A 21257-nucleotide genomic window follows, 5' to 3' on the forward strand; every position below is an offset into this window, starting at 1 on the left:
TGTTGTACTAAAGTAACTTTTTCTATTATACACGTGGCTGGTACCTTTTAAATATACCCACTGTACTTTATAAATTCAATAGAATTCTTAAAACAAGAAGGCCCCTACAGCATTACTACCCTTCCCATTTGGTAGAAAGAAAAGAGACACCACTGAAATCCAGAGAGATCACCAGGGCACTTAACCAAGCCACTTACCTGGTCTGTGGCTAAGCCACACTTTTGAAACATATGCTCAAGAGTCACTGAGCTGGCACAGTAAATAGAACACTAGTGGCCCTGGACAGAAGTCCCTAAGGCCTTTTAGTGTGGTTTGAGCTTCTATTCTATGTGATTGTTAGGTTTCAGGTAGACTTTGATTCTCAGCATCTTTTACTTCTTTGTGATAATAGATTGCATTTATAATGAGGTTGTCAAATAGTCTTTGTGGGGCTAGGAGAAATTACAGTAATACAGTCCCAGAGGTGAGCTTCTCCTTGAGAGGATTAGATGTGTGTTAACAGCCATCTAGGTCAGTAGCCTATCTTGACCCTAACTTTTGAGCAGGCATGGTGCCTGAGACCAAGAACACAAATGAATGACACAGTCAGCCCTGACATGCTTGTAGTCCAGTGAGGAAGAAAGACACATAACAGAGGATTTAAATAAAATATGGTAAATGCAGTGATGGAGGAATACCCAGGATATAAAGGGGGATGCTGACAGAGTGGTGGGCATTCATGCATTTGTGAGATTGGAACGCTTCCCTCCAAGCAGGCCAGGATTCAGTTCTGACTGTTCAGCCCTTCTGCCGGTGGTACCAGGGGATAATCACTGGTTTCCTGCCAAAAAAAAAAAAAAAAAAGAATATAAAAGAAAAGAAATAGATATAAATCGGGGTGCCTGGGTGGCTCAGCCAGTTAAACATCTTACTCTTGATTTTAGCTCAGGCCATGATTTCACAGTTCATGAGGTCAAGCCCCATGTTGGGCTCTGCGCTGAAAGTGTGGAGCCTATTTGGGATTCTCTCTCCCCTTCCCTCTGCCCCTCCCCTGCACCCACTCTCTGTCAAAATAAATAAGCATTAAAAAAAGAAATGTATATATATATATATATATATATATGAATTTCAGTATATATAAAATGTGTGTATGTGTGTAATATATATAGTATATCACTTGGATGAGGTTTTTGAGTCATTACTAGAAGTGATTTAAGAGTTAATAGAGTCTGTAGTATTCATAAGAGAGGTTAATAACTCATGAAAGGTTTACAGTGTTACCATGTGAGTCGAGTGCAATTGATTAAGCTTCTCTTATTTTCTTTACTATAATTTCTTAATAAGCTAAGATATCTCTTATGATTTATAAATAATAAACATAAATGAGTCTTGATATTCTGGCTGTCATTCCTCATTGTTCACTTGTGGGTCACGTCTGTTTTCTGTGAAAGCATTTTCCTGTGGTATTTATAGACTTTTTAAACGTATTTTTCCCACTGGCTGAAGACATCAAAGCTTGGATTGGCCACAATGCCCTATTTTATGTGAAAAGTCTTTTTCGTAAAGAATAAGAAAAACTAGACCTTTATACTAAATGGAGAGATTTGTAAATTCAAGAGCTATTAACATTATTATGTAAGAGGATTCTTAAGAGAATGTGGTGAAACCAAAGGATGTTTGATCTTTCGTTTTCTGATCTCACTTTGCCCATCAAATGATGGAAATCCCCATGCTAGGTTCCTAGAGGAAAACTGACCCAATTCCCTGAGGTCACATTAGGACGTACTCTGCAAAATCCATTGACTTTGACCTATCTTTCTGCCCTGGTTCTTCATCGATGCCCTTCACTTTGGAGCATCTGGGAAGATGGCAGCTTCATTCTTTCCTGCTGCAGCTCTGAAGTGGGGTTCTTCTTGAAGAGTTTCATGTGGTGCTGATGAGAGAGCCTCTGAGGAAGTAGAGAACCATCTTGTATGTGTTGATCAAAGCGGACGTGATGTGTCTTATGAAGCCAGAGGAGGAGGGACAGGGACTGCAGTTCTTAGAGCCACACTGGAGCATAAAATTGACAGGATTTTCCACGAAGCCCATCCAGGTGGCCCACACAGACCAGGAGGGATGAATCATTATTTCATTTAGAATTGCTTTACTGGTACCTTGTTGCCTTCACTAAAATAGCAAACAAGTAAAATTCCATGGTTTTGAACAAATTGCACCTAACACGTTTTCATTACTCAAATTTAGTAGATTTTATCATGGGGGGGGGGACTTAACATAATTAACTTAAATGAACTGTGTTTTTTTGCTGCTTATTCATAATGGATACATCAAGGACAATGGTGTAAGTATAAGCCTTCCTTCGATCAGCACTGTTTTCATAAAACTGACAACGTGAGCCAGGCAAACAAAGATCTTTGAGAACTGAGTTTAGAGCAAAGAGCCCAGGAACTCAACTCTTAAAGTTGTAATGGTTATTGGCTTTTATACAACTTGTGAACTGGTCCTTTGTAAGCTTTAGAATGAATGAAATCTTTGTCCTTTTGTCTTCTGTTAAATGCAGGGAAGTCCAAGAAAGGTAGGACAACCTCCTTGTGTGGTGTTTTTGTTGCCAGCAAATTAGTGAAAGGTCACTGTGGAGTCATCTTTAAGAAATGATCACACTTGAAACTGTAAAATAGTGGATTTTTAGTCTAATGATCGTTCCTTTCACACAGTGGGGGAAAATTGTTGCACAGTTGCTAGAAATGCAACAGGAGTGCAACTGCTGGTCACACACAAGCATTGTATTGTGAGACTCAGAATCGAGATGGAGATAAGAGTAGGCACTGGCATGTGTATAGGCTAAGTGTAAAACATGATGTTCCTCCTTTCCAAAGGCCAGGCATAAATAAGACTGGGAGGAGTCTTATTTATACATACATGGGAGGAGGGAAGGATTCAGGATGCTCCTGCTTACTGACTCTGTTTAAGTCTATTTTAGAAGTAAGACCTCATGGTGAGTGAAGACCAGTTTAAATGACTGGTTTGAATAAATATGAGGCTCATTACTGTGGCTACTCATAGAGATGCAGGATGTCAGAGGACGGAATGCTTATAAAGTGTGATGGACGGTGCTTCAAATAACTGAATGGCAATTTTGTAAACCCTAGCTCTTAAAAACTATTCGTTGCTGTCTGCTTGAGAAAAAGAATTGTCTTATCATTATGATCTTGTTTTTATTCTCCCTGTTTTCTGGTCGGCAAGTATGTGTGAAAGCTGTTAGTTTCCATTTTTTTTTTCACTAACTGTATGTATGTCTTGTGAGCTTGTTATTTTTTGACTTCTCGAGTCCTTCTCTGTACACTCAGATTTAACCTAGAAATGTGAAAACATCTTGCCTTGTTGATCTGGTGTTGTTATTAACACTGTCAATGACTGCATGTTGGAAGTGTTGTATATTTTTCCTGTCCCCTGTCATCCTTTTTTGATCTTGTCTCTTTCTCCCTTTCTCCATCATTCTCCTTCATCCCTGACTCGTCCTGTACCTTCATCTCCCGGCTGTGGACTATGGTTAGGAAGAATGAATTTCTCAGCAGGTGAGCTATGATAGGCTAACTTGTCAGAAATACATATTAATTTTATCCTCTTAAACCCAGGTTATAGTTTTAAGTCATCTCATTTTCTATACTAAGCCCAGATAACCATTGAAAATATACAACACACACTGGGAAGATATTGGCAAGACTATATGTCTTACAATGGTTAACTCACAAAGGACTTTCCAGGTCTAACTGGCCAGAATTCATGGATAGGCAATAATAAAAAAAATAATAATAAAGTAAAAAAGTAATAATAAGTAATAATAAGTAAAAATAAAAAATAATAATAATTAATAATAATAATAAATGGGCTTTGCACATCTATTCTACTGGCTCTCTGAGACAGTGAAGACAGTTGAGTTGGTTTGGGTTCTTTGCATGTGCTATGCTTAGCGATGAGCCTCAGATATCATCAGGTCTTACCTTATAAACCTTATAAACATTCCCTAAAATGGCTATTTCTGTCTGGATAGAAAGAATTTAGAGCATTTACAAGGCCCTTTTTGCTTTTCAGTTACTGTCCCACTGCTGAATGCTACTCTTGCTACATAATTTAAAAACAAACAAACAAACAAAAAAAATGAGTAGTCTCAAATATTGGGAAAGTCTCATTTTTCCCAACGCACTTATTCTACCCCATCCCAGACAGTAGATGCATTCCACTTCCTTATTTAGCCACTATAAAGCTGGAATTTACAGATGAGAAAATGAATTGATTCAGTGGCTCTTTAGTTCATGACATCCCTATGCTAAATGAATAAGGATCCTGTGGTGATCAGGGCACATGTGTCCCCCTCCCTGTTAAAGCTTGCACCTGTCCTGGGGCTACCTAATGGCAGGAACAGTTCTTCTTGGACATTCTACCAGGGTTTCCTCTGGTCTGCTGCTCTACTCAAGTGTTTCCTCTGTCAGAAGTACCTGTGCCTTTAAGCGGACAGGCCAGAGCCCAAATCCCAACACCAGCTGTTTGGAATCACACTGGTATAATCCCAGGATCACAGGGATGAGGTCCATGCCCTTATATGTGATTGCAGAGGTAACTTAATTTTTTGAAATTGTTCAGAAGGGAGCAGTTGAATCCAGGTGACTAACCCACTGCGATTAGTAAAGTGTTGCCGGTTGGGAGAAACGGGCCTCTGCATGAGGTAAAACATTTCCACTCACGCTGGATCCACAGGAAACAAAAATCCTGCCCTGGGAAACCTATGCTCATTAGCAGAAGGCTCTTTCACTAAAATTGCAGAGAAAATCTAAGGTACTCACCCTACCCCCAGAATGGCGGAAAGTTCTCACAGACACAGAGCCGAACCTCCACAGGTATTGAGGTGATCTGGGGTATTTATGATGTTCACAATCCTTAGCACAGTACACATTGTGACACAGCTGTCCCTTGTGCCCATATCTGAACAGTTTGAATCGTTTTAGTGTAATATCTATCTCACCTGAAGGTTGTAAATTCATGTTCTTATTTTGTGATACTTTTGGGGGAAAAAAATCATGGGAGATCTGAGGATCAGGACACAAAGTGGCTTTAAGAAGAAATATACTCGCCATCTTCTCTGCTTTTCCAAGAAGGTGTTAGTTGCATTATAGGGATTGGCCTTTCCTCATTATGAAAAACCGAAGGGGAAGAGGAAGTTGTGGCACATGTCATTGCCAAGGAGATAAGTCTCATATGTTTTAAATTACATGGCTGTCTTTTAGGGATTTGTTTTTCATACTAACAGGGAAACGGCTTCCACGTACTCAGTGCCAGTGCAGAAGTTTTCTTTGCCAACAAGCCTTTTTTGAAAGCATAAGGAAAGATATGTGTGTGACTTTTTCAAATAATTTCTGGTGTTTTTTTTTGTCCCCCTCCTTTTCATAATGAATAACTGGAAACAATTTAAAAGGAGCAATTAGTAATTCCAAAAGTTCAAGTATCAAAGGTAAATATTTGAGTAATAATTTTTTTTTAAAGGCACAAACTCCACGCTTATAAACGTACTGGCTTCATTTCATGCTTTCTGCATTAATCATTACGAATAATGATATTCTATCTAAAGTCTCATGGTGTGCTTTTTTTGTGTTGCATCTTCCCTTGGCTAAGTGATCTGTCGCTTTTACATATGTATTTGTAATTTATAATTACAGCTTATATTAAGGAAACATTTTCCCAGAAATGCCATAATCTGAACTAACATATTTTCACTTAGATATCTAAAACCACTCCAAATAGTTTGGCATGCAAACTGTCTGTGGAACTAAAATCATTTTACAGAAACTTTTGGTGGATGATGCTTTACTAAAGCCCTCCTGGTTGTGGCTCTGCTTTTCAATGGAAATGTTCAACTGATAGCTGAGGAAGCTGTTTGGAATCACTGCCCTTGTTTCACCCTCTGGCTGCTTTTTTTGACTATTTCATTACCAATTGAGAGCCTCACTGAAGGTTGGTAGAGTGCAAGGAAAGAGGTGAAATTCAAATGGTCGAGTTGTAAACTCTTAATAGGTCCGGTAGTAAATTTAATGAGGGAGAAAGAGATCGCAAACCACTGCTGGCTAGAGAAATGTCTTTTGCATAAATCGAGGGATTGGTTGATCATTATGATCCCTGGTTCCTACATATATATGGTAAAGAGAGAATTGAAAGGAAAAACAATTCAGTTTGCATTGCCCAAAAGCTCCCACCAGAGAGCAAGCCATAGCAATAAGTCAAAGTAAAGCCAATACCTAAGACACCCGCTGACCAAGTACCAGAGTAAAGATGAAGCCTCTTACTGATGGCATTTTTGCTGCTGTTGATCTAAGTGCAACGGTTTTGTATGGTTGGTACCACCAACTAGCTTGGGCTGACAGTTCGGGTGGAAGAAGAAGAGAGCTCTGCCTCCGGTAATTAGGAAAAGCACAACCATTAGGAGGGCCATTCACTGCAAAGTGTTTAAATAATTGGCAGACCAGAGAAATTGAAAAACGAAGAATGAGAAATGTACACGGTTTAGATGTTTACCAGATTAAAAGTGTTTGTGACAATATGAGTGAGACCCAAGACTCTTACATCCTGCGCCTAGATGATCCACCTGCTGTTTTACGACCTTATCGAGTCCTCAGACTGGAATACTGCTGAGCAAGTGACTGCCCTAAGACCCTGCTGTTGCTTGCCACCGGGAGTTCTCTTGCTTCACTTGAGCCCAGCTATTTTTAGAAGATACAGGGCTTTTGACTGTGTTTCCATTTTTTTTGTTTTTCCCTTTTTTGTTTTTGTGTGTGCTGATGTATTCTTTTCAGTTGCGCTGAGATGTGGGAATGGCAAAGGGAAATGTGAGGTGATCCCCTGACCAGAAAGATCGCTTCCAAGACCACTTCTCTGAAACTGTTGCTTGCACTGAGCATGATGCTGTGTCTTTGATCTTCTTGGCTTCGAAACAAATTAGACCAAGGCCCAAGTTTCACAGGCAGATGTTTTGGGCTGCTGGTTTGACTCTCAGAAGATCTAAGGCTGAAAAATGAGGCATACTAACATATTTATGGCTCTTCCCTCAGGGTATAATCACCAACAGATGAGTGAAGGACAAAGGCAGAAATCTTCTGAATTTTACAACCGCACGGCATCTGAATCAAATGTCTACTTGAACAGTTTCCACTATCCCGATCACAGCTATAAGGACCAGGCCTTTGATACTTTGAGCCTAGACAGCTCTGATAGCATGGAGACCAGCATCTCTGCCTGCTCACCTGACAATATCTCTAGGTAAGATATATTCACGGTTAAGATTTCCAGTTTATAAAAGGACCTGCTGGTCTCAAAAAGTAAAGCCATTCGCTTGGGGGCAATGTATATGCACCAGCCCACATTTCTGAGACATACAGAGTCCACGGTGAGGAGGAGGGCTGAGGGTCATGGCAGCCTTTGAAAGCAGTTTCCTTGTATCCTGTGTGACTTAGCCAGTCAGACACCATATAAGCCATTTTTCTCCTTTGCTTTGTGTCTTTACATTTGAGTTCACATGTATTCCGTGCTTCAACATTGATTTGCCTCTGTTGGTTGACTCCGACCTTCATTAGGACTCCTTTTGATTGAATAAAGAAATAATTTCCAACAGTATAGTAAGACTGTTGAAGGATTGCTTACACTTATGTTTCATTAAAAGGAAGGCTTTAGCTCTTCCACGTATTAGAATTTTTGTAAGGGTTTAACTATTCACATTTGTGTTCATACTTTGAGGCAAAGTATGGTCTTAGGGAATTATGGCTAACGGCACATCTAAAATATAGATCTGGTCATGGTACTCTGCCCCTTCAAGAGCTGTGATGATGCCCTACTACCTTTTGAGAAAAGTCATACCCTTGAACCTGCATTCTACATCCAACTCAACTTCCCATTCACCCTCTCCTCCTGATACACCTCACAGAGCTTCTTAACACTCCAATCTCTGAGCCTTTGACCATATTAGTCCTGGGCCTGGAATCAAATAGTTTGTTCATTCATCCATTTACAGGCTCCTTCATTCCACAAATACTTATAGAGTGCTCTAGAGTCAACAGTGGGCTGGACTTGGCTGATACTAGCTGGCAAGTGCCATGTGTGCGTCTTTCCCCCTCTGCGTGATCAGTGATGTCATGTTGGTAGTTTGAAATTGCCTGTAGGAGGAGCATGTACTCCACATAAATTGACATTTGCCATGTATCAGGGTTTTATTTCCCTCCAGAGAACGGGTTTGCCAGCACAGCACTGACTACGGCCAAATTAATCCTTCCCTTTTTGTATTCACTCAACCTATATATACTTACTGAGCACCGGTAGTGTCTGTCATTGCAAAACATCTTTATCCTCTCCAACCCCCTCTCCTATCTGGAGCCTGGAGGAATTTTCCTCATCCTTCAGGCTTAAGCTTAAGTTGGAAACTCATGAAGATTTCTCCCTTTAGGGCCTTTTTCTTCTGTGTTTCTATTGCGCTTGATGCTTTTTTCTATTATATCCCTGATCACATTGTGGTATGAAATTTTTCCTTTGGTAATTAATTGGTGAATTCCTCAATGTCAAGGAGGATGTCTAATTACCTTTCGGTTTCTCCACCCAGCAGAGATCTTAGCAGATAGCCCGTATTCAGTAAGTGTTGGCTGAGTAAATACCTCAGGATATAGTGAGATGGACGTATTTTCAATTTTGGTATTTTTCTGTGTTTGATCTATTTTAATTGGCTGAGAACGATTATGATTTCAACCTAAGAAACAAGCCAATATTCAGTAAATATTAACTGAGCACTTGTGTGTCCTAAATGTAAATGTCTGGCTGGATAATTAATTGCCATCAACAGACTTCCATATATTGGAATGAAGCCACGGGTGGGAGCAGGAACTTCCTTCCGCTTGTGCTCTATGGCTTTGACCAGACAACTGATTGTCCTACTTGAAACAGATCACACAATGCTCTTGGTGCTGATTTGCTTCTGGTGTGCAAAATGGAGGGGTTGTTTCTTGAATACAAGAGGATGGTGGATTTTAAAACATCTTAATGGAGGGGCGCCTGGGTGGCTCAGTCAGTTAAGCATCCAACTTCAGTTTAGGTCATGATCTCAAGGTTCATGAGTTCGAGCCCCTTGCTGGGCTTTATGCCGATAGCTCAGAGCCTGGAGCCTGCTTCGGATTCTGTGTCTCCCTCTCCCTCTGCGCCTCCTCTGCTCATGCTCTCTCTCAAAGAAAATAATAAATGTTAAAAAAAAAACCCACATTTTAATGGAAAATTACCATCATGTAAATAAAATTTATTTCATTGCAAAGGTTGAAATAATCTGCTCTCCCTCCACCTAAAATTAAAAAAAAAAAATGACAGAGACAGAGGGAAAGTAATATCAGCAAGGTCTACTCAGCTTTAGGTTGTTTTGTATTTCATAAATGAAAAGAATATGAGAGACCCTTTATTGGGGCGCCTGGGTGGCTCAGTTGGTTAAGCGTCCGACTTCGCTCAGGTCATGATCTCACGGTTCGTGGTTTCGAGCCTCATGTCGGGCTCTGTGCTGACAGCTTGGATCTTGGAGCCTGCTTTGGATTCTGTGTCTCCCTCTTTCTTTGCCCCTCACCCACTCACACTCTGTCTCTTTCTCTCTCTCAAAAATAAATAAACATTAAAAAAATTAAAAAAAAAAAAAAGAATATGAGAGACCCGACTATAGGTAGCCATTATAGCCAGGAAATTTTAGGGGTGGGGGGAAAATGAGAAAAGGACAGATGCTACATTCTGTGGTAAAGAACAGTGAATTTTAATTTTGGCATTGATGGGTAGAGTATTAATATTACTGGATATATCCTGCCAGAGAAGGAAAGGAGTCTCTGGGGGAAAACACTAAAGCAACGATGAGAATCGTATTGCTGCTTGTCACATGGAAATGACCTCAATTGAAGGAGGAGATTATGTAATGATAAAAAATAGGATTTTTTTCTTTTTTGCTGCCATTATGATGTCAGGTCAGAGGGCTGAGTGTTTTACATTATTCAATATTAAAAGATGCGATATCTCACTTTTTAAAAAGTTCAGTATGGGGGCGCCTGGGTGGCGCAGTCGGTTAAGCGTCCGACTTCAGCCAGGTCACGATCTCGCGGTCCGTGAGTTCGAGCCCCGCGTCAGGCTCTGGGCTGATGGCTCAGAGCCTGGAGCCTGTTTCCAATTCTGTGTCTCCCCCTCTCTCTGCCCCTCCCCCGTTCATGCTCTGTCTCTCTCTGTCCCAAAAATAAATAAACGTTGAAAAAAAAAAAAAAAAAAGTTCAGTATGACTGCTTGGGGGGCAGACATTGAGTATGGGTTAGGGCTTGTCTGGGCCATGCCGGTAGGTGCTGGGAGCTGATGTTTTCAGAACAGAAAACCTTGAATTTTGAGTAATTATTCATAAATGACAGTCAACTGACCAGCCAGATGTGGTGCTTTTGAATAACAAGACACAAACAAAAGTCGGCAGCCCAACAACCATCATACCATAAGGGCAAGAGGAATAAAAGTGGGCATTAAAAGCAAGAACACAGATGGGTCGCCTGGGTGGCTCAGTCGCTTAAGCGTCCAACTTTGGCTCAGATCATGATCTCGTGGTTTGTGAGTTCAAGCCCTGCGTCAGGCTCTGTGCTGACAGCCTGGAGCCTGCTTCAGATTCTGCGTCCCCTTCTCTCTCCGCCCCTCCCCAGCTCACACTGTGTCTCTCTTTCTCAAAAATAAATAAACATTAAAAAAATTTTTTTTTTTTTTAAAAAAGCAAGAACACAGAATGCAGGATGCAGCTCCCAGTGTCAGAGCAACTCCCATTCTGTGGCACTTTGTACTTAGTCGTTATTTTGAAAACATCACACTGTCCTCCCCTCTTCACAAATAATTGTGAAGATTTCATGTCAATATTTCCTTCGTGAACTCTTGATAGTTTGATCTTTTATTTTTCTATTCGTGAGCCATCTTTTGTAAAGAAATACACTCTATGCGGTTTCCTGTCTTGGCGTTTTCTACTCCCCACCTCATCCTCCCCTCCCAAAATTGAAGTGAATATTCATCCCTTCAAATTACCACTCCTCATGTCTCATATTTATTTTTTTATTATTTTTTTAAATATGAAATGTATTGTCAAATTGGTTTCCATACAACACCCAGTGCTCATCCCAACAGGTGCCCTCCTCAATGCCCATCACCCACCCTCCTACTCACCATCAACCCTCAGTTTATTCTCAGTTTTTGAGAGTCTCTTATGTTTTGGCTCCCTCCCTCTCTAACTTTTTTTTTTCCCTTCCCCTCGCCCATGGTCTTCTGTTAAGTTTCTCAGGATCCACATAAGAGTGAAAACATATGGTATCTGTCTTTCTCCGTATAACTTATTTCACTTAGCATAACACTCTCCAGTTCAATCCACGTTGCTACAAAAGGCCAGATGTCATTCTTTCTCATTGCCACATCGTATTCCATTGTGTATGGTAAACAACAGTGGTGCAGCAGCGGGTACAGGAAATTACCCAAAAAGGAACCACTTCGATTCTAAGTACCAAGCATTACACATTCAGTTCTGGACACTTAACACAGTGACAGGCAAAAATTTAATTTATTTTTATTTGCTCGCCCAGTTGCTTTTTACTAAAATGGCTTCCAAAGGTAGAGAATGAGCATGGTTCCCCTAACTATGCCAAATGAGGAGGACAGCATCACTGTAGAGCATTCCTGGCAGGGGGTTATTCGTGGCCATGATTATCTTCCATTCTTACTTCACGTAGACCTGACTCAGTGGTAATACCAATCACAGATAACCAATCACCATGGTCAGAAATTACTAATAGTATTTATTCCATATGACTGTCTGATCCTTTGAATGTCAAAAAAAAAAAAAAAAAATGAAGCCCAAGTGGAAGATACTTGTAAAAGGTCTAGTGTAAAAAAGAAAGAGAGAAACCAACATTTTTCTTCTGTACCACCATCTACTTTAAAAAGTTCATGCTGCCCTAAGATAAGCTTGTATCCACTATTATAATGGAAAATAATATGATAGACATCAGGCAAATGGGTAATAAGAAACTAATGTTTGGAATGTATATTACGACACCACATCCTTAATGAGAACTTTTTGAGGTTAGGTAGCGAGAGAAAGAAAAGACTAAAACATTTTCTCTTTGTGTGATTGTTTTTAAGTTATGTATGAAAATCCCCTAAAATGATATGTATATTAAAGAGGTAATTCCATGCTGAAATTCGAGTGACATAAACCTGGTCTTGTGGTTTATTATGTCACAAAAAGCCATTTGTAGAATTATAGAACTACTCAGAGTTGTGGGGACACTGGCCTTTCCCTTTTTGTTGAGACATCATTTTTTGTGTCTGCCAGAGAGTTACTTGAGTCACATAATGTTTTTGCTTTTTCAGCATCATTACTTACACCATAAACAAACAAAAAGCTAAGAAAACAGGTCTTGGGTCATAGAAAACAGCAGCTGAGAGTCAATTCTGCATAAAACCTCTACTCTGCTAAAATTACTGACTTGGCTTATACAATGCAGATCCCTGCATACCGCCTGCAATGATATGTTATTATCACAATTGCTATTACTAATTTCCTAAGCCCTGACCTTGTGCTCATACTTGGAGAAAATGTTGAGGAACTTGATCCCTCATTATGGCTTAAATACCAGCCGTGTGCATGGGTGGTGGGGAGCAAGACTGAGTATGGGGTTGAGAGCAATCCACGGCTGAACTTGGCTTTAAGGGATGCTTTCATCCAAATTCTGCATGCTTCTAATTTCTTCAGTTTAGGCAAAGGTTGGTATTCTGCTTTCTTCCCCAGTATGTCAACACCTAGTGTATGCATTTTATTCTCGGGAGTTCTTTCAGAAGAGATCCAGACAACCAAAGTGATCGCAGGGGAGGGCAGCCATGTGTCAAAGGGACTGGATATGTCAAACCATGTGAACGATGGTCAGGAGGGGTTAGAGGGCTTGTGTTCTTGTAATATTCAAGGAGCTACTGACTAGAGAAAAATTAGACCCCTTATAAGGAGTAATAATTTGCTTAAGCTGAAAAAGTACTTGAGAAGATTCATTGAAAATAAATAATCTGGTTCTTCACTTAGTGGTAGTGTTAGTGCACTGACAGCAGTCCTGAAAAAGTTTTGTGTGTCTTTACGGAGAATTTTGTTTTGCTTCTGTTGGTTTTGTTTCGGTCTGGTTTTGTTTACTTATTTCTCGTATGACATTGTTCTTAGCTTTTCTTTCTTCCTTTTTTTTTTTTTTTTTTTTTTTTGCCTTTGCCTATGAGTGACTATTCTGAAAAGCACCAAAAACCCCAAATCTGCTATTTGGATGCTTTTACCCTTGGTGGAAGCTTTTTTTTTTTTTTTCTTTATGTATATGGTTTTTGCCAAAGTGGGTCAGTAAAAAGAGGTCTTCAGTTGATAAAATAGAACATTACTAAGCGGGAAAGGCAGTCAAAACTAGTCATCTGTATACCATTAATGGCCCAATGACTCATATCACCAGCACCCTTACAGCATTGACATCGAAAGTTATGCCTGCCTTTTAAGGAAGGTCCGAAGTTGAGGCAATGGCAGGACACATTGCTCCTCTTGTAACTTTGAGAGGCTTGAGAAAGCAAAGATGAGTGTTGTGCTATAGGTAATGCAGGATAAAGCTTATCTCCAGTGACTTCAGACTCTCCTCCTATAGGGCAGGTGCTACACCAGATGGCATTTCATTTGCTGACATTTGGGTATCCCATGGATGCCATGGTATCGACAAGCCTAGACTTCTCCCTACGTTCCTGTTGCAGCGGCCTTTGCTTGTCACTCTAGGTGAAATCCCCATGGGACATAAAAGCAAAACTGGTGATGACATGGTAGGACACAGCAGAGAAGTTTTGCTAAATAAAAATGGTTTACACGTCAAGGAAATATTAAACTCAAGAATAGTAAAAGTGGAACCATAGAGAACAAGTAGGTACCCATGGATACAAATTATTTTTTAAACAAAATAACCAAAGTAGCTTTAAAAGTATAAAAGGAGAGCTTAAAAAAAAAAATAGGTGACTGTAGGTGCCTAAAAGTTATGAAGACAGGAAGTGGTAAATGTTAACATGTACTTTCTGTCAAATGTTTTCAGAAAATTGAGTTTCTTTGGAGCAGAAGTTAAGACATTTATGGGAATATTGCCAAATAGGGAGATTTAAGTATAATTGTCAGAAAATAATTATAAATATTTATATATTTATAATATATTTATATATAAATAACATATATAAATATATATAACATATATAAATAACATATAAATATTATATGTATATAAATATATATATATTTATATATATGCCTGAAAAAATTCTAAAATAAGAATGAACAGAAATATTTAAAGACAGGTAACTGTTTTAAAACTTGCCCCCAGGATATGCCCAAATTACAGATACATGAAAAACCATGGGCTGAAAATATTTGTTTCTAACCGAGTTATTTCCAACCAATTCATGTGGATAGGTTTCATGTAGCTCAAGGTCATACTTAGGCCAGTAATTGGAAGCTGTAGAAAGACAGATTTTGATTCAACTTAAGTATCACCATTCTAAGAATGTTGTCCGGTCGATGAAGAAATGGATACAGTAAGTTTTCTGCATCTAACAATGTTCACGCACAAGTTGGACCAAAAGTGAGTATGTTGTAGAAAGAACTGTAGGGTAGATGGAGATTAGACTCTTGGTGAGGGCTTTTTTGGTTTTTTTTAATTGATGAGTTTTTGAGACCTGAGACATAATGAACAAATTATTTATTTCCAAATAAACTGGAGACATAAGACATATATATCTGATGTCACAGAGAACACGATAGAATATAAACATGATTTTGTGCTGTTCTAGGGCCTGAAGTTTGTCCGGGGCTTTCTCAGTTGAGCTGACGAAGTGTGCCCCTTTAACGTCTGTGAGGTTGACTATTCTTAATAAGGAGGAATACGAATTATTGCACAAAAATTTAAAGATTTTTTGGGGCGCCTGGGTGGCTCAGTCGGTTAAGCGTCCAACTTCAGCTCAGGTCATGATCTCACAGTCCATGAGTTCGAGCCCCGCATCAGGCTCTGTGTTGCCAGCTCAGAGCCTGGAGCCTGCTTCAGATTCTGTGTCTCCTTCTCTCTCTGCGCCCCCCACCCCCTCAGCTATGCTCTGTCTCTCTCTGTCTCTCAAAAATAAATAAACATTTAAAAAAAATTTTTTTTCTTTAATCCTTGCTGGTTGAAGAGAATAGAATTTACCCTTTTGTACCTCTCCCAACAGTTCATGGAAATAATGAGGAGAAATTGCCATGTTTTTGTCCTTGTCAGGAGAACACTCCTGGCTAAAAATGGGCCCAAAGTAACCCTGCGAAGTACAGAGATCAGTTAACTTCTAAGGATACAGCATTCCTAAGGCTGTCCCTTTCCTGGATGAATGCATTTTGTAATAGGGCCGGAAGTACTGATTTTTTTTTTTTTCTAAAAGATAATTTTTTAGAGCAGTTTTTGGTTCACAGCAAAACTGAGCAGAAGATACAGAGATCCCTGTCCCTGCACGTACATAGCCTCCCCCATTATCAACATTCTCCATCAGAGTGGTAGATTTATTACAGTTAATGAACCTATGTTGAGGGGCGCCTGGGTGGTTTTGGTGAGGCATCCAACTTCAGCTCAGGTCAGATCTCACAGTTCGTGGGTTCAAACCCCACGTCGAACTCTGTGCTGACAGCTCAGAGCCTGGAGCCTGCTTTGGATTCTGTGCCTCCCTCTCTCTCTTCCCCTCCCCCACTCATACTCTGTGTCTCTTTCTCTATCAAAAATAAATAAACATTAAAAAAAATTTTTTTCACAAACCTATGTTGACACATCATTGTCACCCAGGGTCCATAGCTTACAACAGGGTTTACCTTTGATGTTGTGCATTCTGTGGATTTGAACAAATGTATAATGTCACATATGCATCATTAATTACAGTGTCATACAGAGGGCTTTCATTGCCCTAAAAATCCTCTGTGCTCTGCATATACATCCTTCCCTCCCTCCCACCCGCCACTTCAAACCGCTGGCCACCACTAAATTAATCTTTTTACTGTCTCCATGTCTCCATGGTTTACTGTCTCCTTTTCCAGAACGTCATATAGTTGGAGTCATACAGGGTGTAGCCTTTTCAGATTGGCTTCTTTCACTTAAATATGCATTTAAGTTTCCTCCATGTCTCTTCATGACTTGATAGCTCATTTCTTTTTAGAGCTGAATAATATTCCATTTTCTGGAAGTGCTGCCATTTAGTTATTCATTTACCTACTGAAGGATATCTTGGTCACTTCCAAATTTTGGCAATTATGAATAAAGCTGCTATAGAGCTGCTATTACTGACTTTAAGATAAACTGTATGTATGACGTTGCTGTGGTCATTGATCTGTGGAAAGGAATTTAGCCCTATGCTTGAAACAACCTAGATTTGAGTTGATCAACAATATAATTTGGGGAGATATACTAAAAATTATCCTTTTCATTTTCATATGAATTTAACTTTTTAATATTTATTTATTTTTGAGAAAGAGAGAGAGAGAGACAGAGTGCGAGCTGAGAGGGATGGAGAGAGGAGAGGGAGACACAGAATGTGAAGCAGGTTCAAGGCTCTGAGCTGTCAGCAGAGCCCGATGCGGGGCTCGAACCCACAAACCGCGAGATCATGACCTGAGCTGAAGGTAAATGCTCAACCGACCGAGCCACCCAGGTGCCCCTTATTTTCATATGAATTCATTTTTATATAAATGCATCTGACATGAATCCCTACTATGTGCCTGTCTCTATGCTATGGAAGATACAGGCACAAAAGCGTCTCTGTCCCCAAGAGAGTCTAGAAAAGAAGACCTATATTCAATGGCTATACAAGGATACATGCATAGGAAATAACACTGGTTCTCTATGGCTGGAATATCAGAGTAAATAAGTTTTGACCTAGGTCATGCCCCTGTTTCCAGAGCACTCAAATAAAACGTCAGTAAGAGAAAAATAACATTTTTTGGTTTGCGTTAAACATTTCCAAGTTCTTCTATTTCTCTTTTAGTTACTTACCCTAACTGTTCTTGCAGCTTTTACTCCTTAAGGTTTTTGCCTTCACTTGTTTGCATGATGTCTTTCTCGAGATGCATTTCTTATAAATTCTCCGATTAAAAAAAAAAAAAAGATGCATTTCTTTTGAAGCTCTTGAATCTTTTCATAGCGTTTCCTCATCGGTATATGGTGGATGAGTATTGGGTATCATTGACAAAACTAGCCACCCACCACCCTTCTGTTGCACCTATGAGAGAAGTCTTTTTTTAATTGGCATCATCCTGTAAGAAATAAAATGTTGAGGCACCTGGGTGGCTCAGTCCGTTAAGCGTCTGACTTTGGCTCAGGTCACGATCTCACGGTTTGTGAGTTCCAGCTCCACATCAGGCTCTGTGTTGTCAGCATGGAGCTTGCTTTGGATCCTCTGTCCCCCTCTCTCTGCCCCTCCACCCTCCCTCAAAAATAAACATTAAAAAAAGAAGAAATAAAATGTCATAAGTATGTATTTTTTTAGTAATCTCTACACCCGATGTGGAGCTTGAACCCATGACCCCGAGATCAAGAATCACACACTCTTCTAACTGAGCCAGCCAGGCGCCCTCTAAAATGTCCACGTGTATAGAGGCACAGCAAAAAAGCAGCTGGGAACACATATTTCCAAACCAAATAAAGTGTCTTCAAACCTTAGGTATCATCTGCATAGAACTCTGTAGTCTTATTGGTCTGGTATCTCTGAACGTTTAAATTAAAAAGAAGGCCTCCCACAGTCCATTAATTTTTAGACCTTGGAAAAAGTATTTTGAGAACACACTTTGTAAGATTTAGTTTGTGTTTATTTATTTATGACTAAAGCACTCTACTTTGGTATTATTTTCCTTGCCTATATTTTGTCTCCTAAACTGAGATAAGCCAATGTCACCTACAGTTTTCAGACCTGAACTGAGTTTCCTTTTCAGGCCAATGACTCTCCTAAGTAACATCCTTTAAATTACATTGGATTGCATCGTTCACCATCCTGGAACCTGTGAGCGGGTGTGCGTGTGCACATCTGCGTGGGTACTTAAAGAGACATCCCTCCCAAACAATATTCTTAAAAGGGTATTTTGTGTTCTGCTGTGTTCTATTCAGTGCCAGCACTTCAAATATTGCCAGAATAGAAGAAATGGAGAGACTTTTGAAGCAGGCGCATGCGGAGAAGACTCGGCTGCTTGAATCCAGGGTAGGTACAATATCTTTCCACCAGAGGTCAATGAGCTCATGGTTCAAGCTGTCCTGCACCTGACAGGAAACCGTCCTCGGGCCTTATTAACCAGTATAATCTTGGAGTCGTCACTCAACCTTTTTGGTCTCATTTTTGTTACCTGAAAAGTAAGGGTGTTAGGATTTCTTGGCCTCCTGACCGCACTACAATATTTTGTAATTTAAAATAGGTATAGTGTCAACGTAGACCGAAATGAATGCTTTGTATTGAATTTTCCCTTTGATGGCCACTGTGGTTGCCTGCCAAAGAACAAGGAGGAATGTCATGTCTTTATGTTTTCTCTCTTCCTTGCCAGCTTGTGTGAACTGTGCTATTGTAATATTTAAAATCCCACGTTATTGTGACTGCATTTCAAGCCAGAATCTGAACTTCCTTAGGAATCCCCCCAAATGCCTTTGCATCCTGCCTTAAAGGGCCCCTCCTTTCCTCTTCCGACTTCCCCGTGGGCTTCCTCTGCTACCTCCAGCCAGGAAGCCACAAAGCAACAAAGAAACCAGAGGGACCGATGGCCTTCAGTTAGAAGATGGCCACTGAAAGGAGGGCTCAAGGTCATGACTAGTGTTGGGTGACCAGTTTGATCCTTTGTTTTAAAAATGCGAGGGGATGGGGCGCCTGGGTGGCGCAGTCGGTTAAGCGTCCGACTTCAGCCAGGTCACGATCTCGCGGTCCGTGAGTTCGAGCCCCGCGTCGGGCTCTGGGCTGATGGCTCGGAGCCTGGAGCCTGTTTCCGATTCTGTGTCTCCCTCTCTCTCTGCCCCTCCCCCGTTCATGCTCTGTCTCTCTCTGTCCCCCCAAAAAATAAATAAACGTTGAAAAAAATAAATAAATAAAAATGCGAGGGTTGTAGTCACCAGCATGAAATGACTGAGTTCCACAGCTGGATGTTCACTTAATATTCAGTTGTTAACTAAATGTCATGGTTGCCTTTCTGCGTGGGATGATTTAAAAAACCATGTGAGGGGTGATTCTAGTCTAGGTGATATATTGTAAGAGCCCAGGCTATAAAGCCAACAATTGTCTAGGGAGAATTTTCTTTTCCATTAGTTGGAATCATCCAAGTATAACCAGTATGTCTTAAAATTTGTTCGGAATAATGGTATTTAGGAACGGGAAATGGAAGCCAAGAAACGAGCTCTGGAAGAAGAAAAACGACGCCGAGAACTCCTGGAAAAACGACTGCAGGAAGAAACTAGCCAGCGGCAGAAGTTAATTGAAAAGGAAGTAAAAATAAGAGAGAAACAAAGGGCACAGGTCAGTCGGTCAGTCTGGATGGATTAGAATAGGTTGCCCCCTGCTGGTCATTGTTTAGAAGACAGTCATGCTGTGTCAGGATGGCTTTCTTGGCACTGTGCTCAGCAGCCCTTCTTGACGTGTAACTGCGGGGACAGAAACAAACAAACAAAATATATGCTTATCTCAAAACTCATTGAGAGGCACCTGGGTGGTGCAGTTGGTTAAGCGTCCCATTTCGGCTCAGGTCATGATCTCATGGTTTGAGAGTTTGAGCCCCACATTGGGCTCTCAGAGCCTGCTTTGTTTGGACCCTCTGTCTCCCTCTCTCTCTTCCCCTCCCTCCCCCCTTTCTCTCTCATGCGTGGTGTCTCTCAAAAATAAGTAAACATTTAAAAAAAACTCATTGAGACCTACTGCTCAAATGATACTTTGGTCACGCATAGAACAATTTGGAGGGAGAGGCAGTTTTTCTTCTGCCCATTTTTGGGAGTATATTTAAAAGGACCATGTTTTTCCAAGCAGCTTTGAAAAATGCTGCCAGATACTGAAAACAAATACAACACCCAAACTAAAACCTTTGGTTGAGGAAGAGAAAAGCTTCTATGAAGCCATTTTTGGAAGCAAATACTCCAGAACAAAATAATTTTACCAACCCAATTTCTTGGTAGTTTTTTTTCCTAACCACTGTATTGTCACACATATCCCCTTTGCTACAGCCGTCCACACATGTGTGCAAGGTTACTGAACTCCAGCAAAACTCAGGAAAATCACCCATTTCCTTTCACTTCCTATCCTGCTTATCATAGAGTTTGAATCTTTGCAACTAAAAAGCTGCTTATATAATGTAGGTCGGCTGAGGAACTAAAATAAAATCTTGTGAAGTGCCAATTATTTCAAGTTCAAACCCATTTTACCAAGTTTTACTAGACTTCATAAAAAGTACCGTTCCTCTTATTCTTCATAGTTGCTGGCAGTTTGGTAGCATGGCAGTGAGAGACCCATCTTGGAGACTCTGTGTGTTTGTGAGGTATCAGTAAGTCTCTGGCATCTGTCTAAAGTCAAAGTACCACAGACTCAAAGGCAAAATATTGCAGGAAAAATTCAAAGTAAAACTTGTTCATTTTATTTCATTATGCCGATCCTTTGCCAAATTATGATTCGCGGTGAAGGTCATCCCTGGCTATTTGGTATTCGAAGCCAATCCAAAAAAGTACAATTCTCTATTTGAATCCTAATTATAAGGTTTTCCTCCAAGTATATATGTAGGTCATTTTCCCCAGGGCAGAAGGATGGGGTTATTAACAGAATAAAGTCAAACACCATTTTGGAAATGTGACCCATGGTGATACGTGCTTCCTAGATTAGACGAACTTCTCTACTCCAGCCATAGTAAAATAAAAGACATCCACATACATCTTTTCCATATCTGCTCATTGGATAGCTCATTGAGTACGGCTTTGATTCCACATCTCACCTTATTTTAGCTTCACTTCTCAAAACATACATCTCTGCCTTCAATTTCTACCAGAGGGTGTGTATCAGCCAACATGTATAGCTTTAGGGGATCTCGCAGGGCCGGGGGCGGGGGGTGTACTTACTAAATACTGTTCACCAGTCATGTCATGTCTGAGATTATTTAAGAACTAATGTTAGGTGGTGATAGGGAGAGGCCCAGGGAACTTCGT

General features: G+C 40.3%; 1 protein-coding gene across 18 annotated transcripts in view; it reads left to right on the forward strand.

The window, feature by feature from the left end:
- PHLDB2 (pleckstrin homology like domain family B member 2) overlaps window positions 1-21257 on the forward strand; it is a 113396-nt gene that overhangs the window by 82826 nt on the left and 9313 nt on the right. For 10 of the 18 annotated variants that reach the window (XM_040484466.1, XM_040484465.1, XM_040484463.1 and 7 more), the window contains 5 exons: window positions 3534-3554; window positions 5450-5485; window positions 7077-7284; window positions 18207-18297; window positions 19444-19590. In XM_040484466.1, the coding sequence (XP_040340400.1) occupies window positions 3534-3554; window positions 5450-5485; window positions 7077-7284; window positions 18207-18297; window positions 19444-19590 (503 nt within the window). The other 8 variants (XM_040484462.1, XM_040484473.1, XM_040484470.1 and 5 more) reach the window with 5 other exon arrangements.

The sequence above is a fragment of the Herpailurus yagouaroundi genome, unplaced genomic scaffold (assembly GCF_014898765.1).
Source record: "Herpailurus yagouaroundi ecotype Mexico unplaced genomic scaffold, PumYag 162, whole genome shotgun sequence".
In the NCBI taxonomy this organism is placed as follows: domain Eukaryota; kingdom Metazoa; phylum Chordata; class Mammalia; order Carnivora; family Felidae; genus Herpailurus; species Herpailurus yagouaroundi.